Here is an 8,611-nt window from a genome sequence, read left to right on the forward strand (position 1 = left end):
CCCTGATGGCCACTGCTGCTCGGCTCTACAAGCATCCCAGCATCCGTAACCCCATCCAGATCTCCGTGGTCAAGTTCCTCCTCATCGGACAAGATGACAAAGGACCCAAGGTCACTGGCAATGCCGCCCTCACCCTCCGTAACTTTTGTGCCTGGCAGAAGAAGTGGAACAAGGTCAGCGACAAGCACCCCGAGTACTGGGACACCGCCATCCTCTTCACCAAGCAGGTGGGTTCAGGGGGGGGATGACCCAGAGGGGCTACCCCCAGTTTTGAGTAGACCTGCACCATGCTAGGCCTCCTGCCACCTGTGCCCCACCTCTGGTGCATGCTGTGGGAGGTTGGACTTGTGTCCTATCGCCCTTTCCCAAGGGACCCTCCACCCTCAGATACTGGGGCGGGGGCAGTAGAGGTGTGGAACAAGCTTGCTGGAGCCAGCTTTTGTTGTCCTTGGGGCAGGTTTTGGCCAGCAGCCCAGAGAAAGCCCTGCCAGGGGGTGAGCGAGGCCAAGAGATGTGCAAAGGCAGGTTGTCCCCATGGGTAGAAACCTGCTACTCCATCTCCTGCCTGTTGGCAGGAACCTCAGCAGCCAGTGCCTGGTGGCTCCGGTGCATAGTGGCCAACACCCCAAAACACAGGGGCCGGGCCCAAAAGAGGAGGAGTGTGGCCCCGCTTCCCCCTCCCCATCTGGGAACAGCTCATGGTACCACCTGCCAAGAAAAATCCTCTTCTCGCTTCCTCTGACTCATGGTCCTCCTGAGAACCTGGACCTCTCCTCCAAGCGCTGGCTGCTCCACGTGGACCCAGTTCAGGGCTGGAAGAGAAGCACCAGTGATACAGCCAGAGCTTGCAGCCCTTGAAGGGGGGGAAACCAGCATCTCACCCACCACTGCTGTGAGCTGGTCACATCCCTGTGGTGGGAGAAGGGCTTTACTGAGCTGGTTTTTCCTCACCTTTGGCTGTGCTGGGTGATTGCTGCACCAGGATGAGCTCTACATCCCCCCACCTTGATAAACTGGGTGACACCAAAGAGGTGACACAGCTCCCACAGCCTCCCCCCAAATGCTTCTCCTCTTCCCCATGGTCCTGTCTCAACGTTGACCATAGGGTGTCACAGCCTGCACCCCAAATTGCTAATTAGGGGGGGCGAGAAGGATGAGCCCAGCTTGAAGGGGATGGTCATGCTTCACCCTGGTCACAGCAGGCTTTGCCAGCAAGAGCAGCCCACGTTTCCTCCTTCCCCCATCCCTGCCCAGATGTTTTTGGATTAGGGATGGGTCAGGAACTCCCCTCAACAGCAGGGACATCATTCCCAAAATGTCTTTCCAGGTCAAGTACTTGTGGGTGGGAAGGATATAACGTCCAGCTCAGTTCAGCTGCCCTTATCCTGGGGTCAGCGCTGGCTGATGATGGCCCAGAACAAGAACAATGTTGTGCAGGACGTGTGAGACCATGTCTTGCCTGTTCTCCTAGTCCCCTCCACCCTGTCCTCCATCCATCCAGCTGTAAACTCCAGCCTGCTGGAGCAGCTCCTGCCTGTGCTGGGTGGCTGTAAAGAGGAGGAAACCTCTGCTCCAGCTCTGGTGGAAACCCGCTGAGGTCACCGGAGCTGCACGTGGGATGGATTCAGTCCCAGAGATTTGAAAGTTGCAGATCACGGCTGGGCTGCATTTTATTTTATTTAATTTTATTTTTTACACATTGCTAAACCATTCCTGAAATCCCCAAGCAAGCCCCTATCGAGGAGGAGACATCTGCCTTCCTTGAGTGCATCCATCTGTGGTCCCCTGACACCCCCGAGCTTATCTCCTTGCCAAAAAGCTGTTACACAAGCCCCCGACTTAAATTTCATCTCAAGCCCGATTGACAGGCAGTTTCCAGTTGTGTCAACGAGTTGCTGGTGAATGGGGCTGTCCTCTCCCACTCGGCTTTGCTTCCTCCTGACATCAGTCGTGGCTGGATTGTGGATTTGCCTTTGGGGAGCTTGGTTCTGCTCAGTCAGTGGGTGTAGATCTGCCTGCAACCACAACCATGGGATCTTCATCTTCCTACCTGAGTTGGTGCTCGTTGAAGGGTCCTGCAGAGCATCCAACTTTCAGCCACACTCCTGCTTCTTGGAAATGGTGTCACACACCACGGTAAAGGTCTTGTCCAAGCCTCTCACCCACCCTAAACCTTGACATCCCACTAGTAAAGGTTTGCTGAACATTTTTGGCCTGCTGTAAAACCGAAGGGATATCCCACCAAGGAACATCTGGCTGTAGCCTAGTGTGCAGCAGATGTCATGGAGGAATCTGGAAACTCAAGGCTCAGCTCTTCAGGGTTACTTTGGACATATCTGGGAAGTCTCCAAGGTTGGGAGAGTGCATATGACCTGGCCTCTGAGTAGGTAAATTGATGCAATAACCATGAGGATCCTCCCCAACTGACCTGCAGAACATCTCGAGAAGTTCACAAGGGGATGAAGGAGTGCCCACGGATGAAGGTCAGGCTGGCAGGAGAGCCCTTATGGTGCATCAAGCAGGTTGCTTGCAGCTCCTTGATGTGGTGCGAGGGACAAGGTGTCCTCCCTGTATTTGGGCTGACACATCAGTGATGGTGAGCACACCATGCAAAGACAGAGCCGGCCCTTTGCATGCCGCTTTCCCACCTTAGACCTCTTGCATTTCTCTCTCCTCCCCTTGGTAGCTCCATCCTTGCACGGCTGCTTGCGTTGCCTCCCCTTCCTGAGCAGGCTGGACTCTTGGCAAAGCTGAAGGAGATGTTTTTTTTGGGGGGGTCAGGTCCCTGGAGATGGCCCTCAACCTTTCCAAGCAGACTGTGTCTGGGGTGGGAGGGAAACCCCTTAAAGAGCTGCTCGTGTGTGTGTGTCAGCAAGAAGTGGGTCAGTGTGTCAGCGCAGGTGTTGGGCCAGGAGCCAAAAGCTCCCTGAGCCAGCGAGGAAACAGTAACTCTTCAAAGAGCAGCCAGCGGGGAGCTGCGAGCCGTCACCTCTTCCCCATGATGCCATAAGTGTCCCCTCCCTGCTCCCCTGAACCCTCAGAGCTGGGACTGCCAAGGAGGAGAGCACGGGGAGGGGGGTTTGGGCAACCTGCATCTCTGGGTTAGCTCAGCGTGGCCATGGCGCTGGCTCTTGGTGGCATTTTGGGACAGAGGACCCCGTGTCCAGGCTTGTCAGCCCCATTTAGTCACCCCCACACTCACCAGTCCCATTTAGTCACCCCCACACTCACCAGTGGTGGCCTTGCCACCAGGGATGGGGGGTTGTCACCTGCTTGTCCCTAGCAGCGTCAATGTTGGGTTGGATCAAGGATGCAGCAGGGTCCTGGCTGATGATGAAGACTGTTGTAGAGCAGAGAGCTCTATGATGTAGATGATGGGGTTTTCCACCAGCCAGCCCAGACCTGGGCATTTCTCCACTTCTCCTCTCCAGAGATCATGGTCTCGTCTGTACCTCCAGACTTTGTAGCCACAGATCTCCTGTTAAAGCCATCTCAGCCCTGGCTGGGGTTCTCTGAAGTCATCGGGACTGTTATTTACCCACGGCTGAACCTGCCTGTGCACGCATGCCTTCAGCTTGGAAACCACGCTGGAAATGTTGGCAGAGCCCCTCAGCCGAGGTTTGGAGCGACCCAGGAGCTTTGGCCGGGCGAGCGCCGAGCGTGAATCACGGTTATTTATAGCACGGGAGCGCCCTGCCAGTCCTTTTTCATGTGGAAAGCTGCTCCCTACGTGGTCTCCCAGCCCGTTTGGGATAACACCAAAGATGAGGATGAAGCTTCACCCCTCCCAAGCCACCAAGAGACCCCAGTAAGGGAAGGGGACATCTGAGGACAAAGGTATTGCCAAGCTGCAGCGATGGTGCCTCTTCAACCAGCGACTTCACGTTTGCACAAGCAGCTTTGGATCTCAAAGAAGGGTAGATCCACCTAAAATGGGACCTTTCCAATCCTCTGTGTCCTGTCTGCATCGACGTGAGGTCCAGCAGTCCTTGTGTTGGGGCTGGAAGGCTGGGCTGGTTCCTCCTTCAATCATCTGGGCTTGGTTGTTCCTCAAGGGACAAGTGTTTTGAAGAGACAGGAACACTTCCCTTAGCCTTGGGAACCTCTGGACCCAGTCCAAGGGCTTCTTGTTCTTAGGAAAAATGTTGAGAAATGAGGTTGAGAAACGACTCAGCTGTGACCCAAGGGCAGGTGCCTTCCCATCCACCCGCCTAGATCCTGTCCTTGAGCTTGTGCTGTAGGACGGAGACAAGCTGACTCCTCTGCGCCAAAACCAGGTCCACCCTGGCTGGAGGAGCTGTTGGGGTGGGAAAGGCTGTTGCTAGAGGATGCTACGCACAAAAAAACCATCCCTGGTGCCAGGGTGAAATATAAACACATCATTGCAGCCTGGTCCAGGTCAGGGTGAGGTCTCCTGCCTCCACTGCCTGGTGTGGTCACCATCCTTGGGTTCAGCTCCCATGGGACACCAGGGATGGGGTGGGAATGGGGAGCTGTGATGCCCATGCTAGCCCTGGGACTAACCCCTTATCTCCATTCCTCACAGGACCTGTGTGGTGCCACCACCTGTGACACGTTGGGGATGGCAGATGTGGGCACCATGTGTGACCCCAAGCGCAGCTGCTCAGTCATCGAGGACGATGGGCTGCCATCAGCTTTCACCACTGCCCACGAGCTGGGTAAGGCTCCCCGCTGTCCCCATCCTCCCAGGAGGAATTGTCAGGAGCTGGTGAGGATCCAAATAACCCTGGGTTCATCCTCCGGAAGATCAGACAATAACCGGCATCTGGTCACAAAGGAAACTCCACCCCAGGGTGTGAAACCCCCCTGAGCTGGGTGGGAAAGAGCTGCAGAGAAAGCAAAAGGCTTTGCTGTTGTGGTTGCTATCTCAGTGGGTTTCCAGGATTTGGGAGTCCTGAAATAACAGGTGGAGGACACACCTACCTCTGGAGACACTCAGTGGGAGGAGGAGGGACGGGGGGTGAGAGTTGAATCTCCTTCTCTTTGCAATTTCCTTTGTCCTTCCTTTCCACTGATGACCAAGCACAAGCATCATCCTTCCTCAGGTATCTCCTGGGCTGTCCACAGCCTTTGCAATCCTTGGAAGGATCTGCCTCGCTTCGTGCCTCAGTTTCCCCCATTGTAAGAAGCTGTGGGTGCCCTACTCTATGTGCCAAGCAGGGTTATTCATGCCACACCCTGTTTTTTTCCCACCCCAGGCCACGTCTTCAACATGCCCCATGACAACGTGAAAGCCTGTGAGGAGGTCTTTGGTCGGCTGAAGACCAACCACATGATGTCCCCCACCCTGATCCAGATCGACCGTGCCAACCCCTGGTCAGCCTGCAGTGCTGCCATCATCACTGACTTCCTCGACAGTGGCCATGGTGAGCCCTCCCATGCCCCTCACCCTCTTACCTCTGTCCCTGCCCTGTAGGAACAGGATCCATCCCTGGGGCTGGTCACCAGGAGAGGCTGGTGGGCTGTAGAGCAATTCTTCTCCTGCCTCTACAAACTAAATTAGAAGGAAATGAGGAGTTTGGTGATGTTTCTGCACTGGCTGGGCTTCCTTGGTGCCCCCAGCAGTGACGTCTGCCCAGTAATGCTCTACCCAGCATCACCAAGGGATGGAGTCACTTGGGTTGACCTCGAGGGCATCCCTGGGGTAACACCAATGTAGCTGGGATAGCTTTGGATCCCAGAGATGCTCTCCCTCCCCACACTGGTCCCTACAACCCCCTGAGGACCTGGCAGACCTTCCCCTATCCTCACTCCTGCAGGAGATTGCTTGCTGGACCAACCTACCAAACCCATCCCACTGCCTGAAGACCTACCAGGGATGAGCTACAGCCTGAACCAGCAGTGTGAGCTGGCTTTTGGGGTGGGCTCCAAGCCCTGCCCCTACATGCAGTACTGTGCCAAGCTCTGGTGCACCGGCAAAGCGCGCGGGCAGATCGTCTGCCAGACCCGGCACTTCCCTTGGGCGGACGGCACCGGCTGCGGTGAAGGACGCTTCTGTCTGAAGGGTGCCTGTGTTGAGAGGCACAACATCAGTAAGTACAAGGTGAGTACCTGCGCCATGTGAGCCCCAAAAACATCCCGTGGGGTCACCTTGAGTTATTGCATGGGTGCTGTCTGAGAAGATCCCCCACCCTCCTGGTCTTGGGGACAGCATTGATGTGATGAGAGATGGAGGTTCCTTGGGTGTTGGATATTCCACAAGTTGTACTCGATGAACTTGAAGGGCTTTTCCAACCAAAATGCTTCTATGAAGGATGCTCCTGCTCTGCTGCATCCAGACTTGGGCAAGTCTGGGAGATGTTTTGCTTGTGAAGGGATGGCTCCAAGTTTGGAGAGTCCCATCTTGGGTTGGTGCTGGTGGTGAAGGGGATGCAGCATCTCATCCCACCCTATCCCTGCAGGTGGACGGTGGCTGGGCAAAGTGGGCACCCTACGGACAGTGCTCGAGGACGTGTGGTGGTGGGGTGCAGTTGGCCAAGCGGGAGTGCTCTGACCCCGTGCCTGCCAACGGAGGTTCCTACTGTGAGGGTGTCCGCGTCAAGTACCGCTCCTGCAACCTGGAGCCCTGCCCTGCTGCAGGTAAGAGGTTGGAGCTCATGGTTGTGTGCACAACCTATAACAACCCCATGAAACCAGCTCTGGAGGTCCAAGCTGGTCCCAAATCCCATACACACCTTTGTTTCTTCCAGTGCCCGGGAAGAGCTTCCGTGAGGAGCAGTGTGAGGCTTTCAACGGCTACAGCCACAGCACCGCCTCCGTCTCCTGGGTCCCGAAATACTCCGGTGTCTCACCCCGAGATAAATGCAAACTCATCTGCCGGGCTAACGGCACCGGCTACTTCTACGTGTTGGCACCCAAGGTTGGTGAGAGATCCCCAAGATCAGCATCTGGGCTGTAGGGTGACTCCAGCGTGTCTGGAAACAAATGTATTTTCCTTGTCTGGTGGGCAACCTCAGTTAGATGAGGTTGTAGAATAGGAGAAGAATCCACCAGGCTGGTATGAATCGGCCTATCCATGTCCACTTCTTTATTGCAGGTTTGGAGTTGGTCCATGGATGGTCTTCCTTTGGGTTTCTAAAGGTGTCTCTGGGATAAGCCCATAGTCCTGAACTAGAGGATGAGAATTAGGATGCTGGGGAAGCAATGCACGTGCTGGACAGGGCAAGTGGCCAGGTGTGGGACTGAGCAGGATGATGTTAGCTATGTCCCCTGTTCCCTTTTCCACCAATTCAACAGAAGGACAACATAGATGGAGAAGAAAAGATGTACAGTCCCACACAGCTCTTCTCAGAGACCCTAAAAACCCCAAATGCAAAGCAGAGGATGAGCAAAGGGTGACACAGTGCCAGCTAGCATCTCCTCAGGAACTTTTGGATGGGTTTGGGTAGCTCCAGGTTGGATTGCTGCAGCTCAGGGGGTTTGTGGAGCAGCACAGGGAAATGCAGCAGGTTGTTTTGCTCACCCTCATGCAGGTTGTGGACGGCACCCCTTGCTCCCCAGACTCCACTTCGGTCTGTGTCCAGGGTAAATGCATCAAAGCGGGCTGTGATGGGAAGCTGGGCTCCAAGAAGAAGTTTGACAAATGCAGCGTCTGTGGAGGAGACAACAAGAGCTGCAAGAAGGTCTCAGGCTTGTTCACCAAACCCATGTAAGTGTTAAGGGACCACACATGCTCCCTCCCTCTCCCAGCTCTGCTTTTTGGGGTGGATGCAAGGTCATGGAGATGATGATGGGGGCTAAGTCCATCCCAAGCACACTCTTCTGGTGTGGAGAAGATGATGTGTCCTCCTTCTCTGAAGGAGAAGCAGGACACATTTAACATGCTGTCAACTTCTTTTGATGGACTTATCTCCAGTACATCCATAGCGTTGAGGAAGAGGAGCTGAAGCATCTTCCAAGATCTGGGTGACCTCAGCTGAGATGAAACTCAGTGCAGGGAGGAGATTCAAAGTGATCTCCATGGGAAGGAGGAGATAACTGTAGTGGTGGGAAGATCTCAGGGCTGTAGCTGCAGACCTTTGGGCTGAGGCCACCTCGGGATGTCCCCCTGCCTGATGGCCTGTCCTACTTGCTCTTCTCTTCCAGGCATGGCTACAACTTCGTGGTGGTCATCCCTGCGGGTGCCTCCAACATCGACATCAGGCAGCGGGGTTACAAAGGGCTGATCAGTGATGACAACTATCTGGCGCTGAAGAACGGGCAGGGCAAGTACCTGCTGAATGGCCACTTCATTGTCTCAGCGGTGGAGAGGGACCTGATGGTGAAGGGCAGTGTCCTGCGGTACAGCGGCACCAGCACTGCCGTAGAGAGCCTCCAAGCCTTCAAGCCCATCCAAGAACCTTTGACTTTGGAGGTACTCTCCGTGGGGAAGATGACCCCTCCTCGGGTACGTTATTCCTTCTACCTCCCCAAGGAGAATAAGGAGGACAAATCCTCCTACAAAAAGGAGGCCAAGACCCCAACGGACCTCAACAACAGTGTCCTCAGCCTGTCCAACCGTTTGGATAGTGGGAGACCAACCTACAAGCGTCCCTCCTACAAGTGGGCGGCGGGTGGCTGGGAGGCTTGTTCCGTCACCTGCGGCGATGGG

The 8,611-nt window shown here is 55.2% G+C and overlaps 1 protein-coding gene across 1 annotated transcript in view; it reads left to right on the plus strand.

Moving 5' to 3' along the window:
* Nucleotides 1–5: 5 nt before the first annotated feature.
* LOC104525163 (A disintegrin and metalloproteinase with thrombospondin motifs 15) overlaps nt 6–8,611 on the plus strand; it is a gene marked incomplete at its 5' end in the record, with an annotated part of 8,941 nt that continues 335 nt past the window's right edge. Inside the window, 8 exons of the mRNA XM_010168239.1 lie at nt 6–227; nt 4,547–4,679; nt 5,220–5,387; nt 5,781–6,064; nt 6,423–6,600; nt 6,711–6,880; nt 7,494–7,669; nt 8,107–8,610. Of these exons, the coding sequence (XP_010166541.1) occupies nt 6–227; nt 4,547–4,679; nt 5,220–5,387; nt 5,781–6,064; nt 6,423–6,600; nt 6,711–6,880; nt 7,494–7,669; nt 8,107–8,610 (1,835 nt within the window). The remainder of the gene's footprint in view (nt 228–4,546; nt 4,680–5,219; nt 5,388–5,780; nt 6,065–6,422; nt 6,601–6,710; nt 6,881–7,493; nt 7,670–8,106; nt 8,611) is intronic.

Source organism: Antrostomus carolinensis, unplaced genomic scaffold (genome assembly GCF_000700745.2).
Source record: "Antrostomus carolinensis isolate BGI_N321 unplaced genomic scaffold, ASM70074v2 scaffold34625, whole genome shotgun sequence".
In the NCBI taxonomy this organism is placed as follows: domain Eukaryota; kingdom Metazoa; phylum Chordata; class Aves; order Caprimulgiformes; family Caprimulgidae; genus Antrostomus; species Antrostomus carolinensis.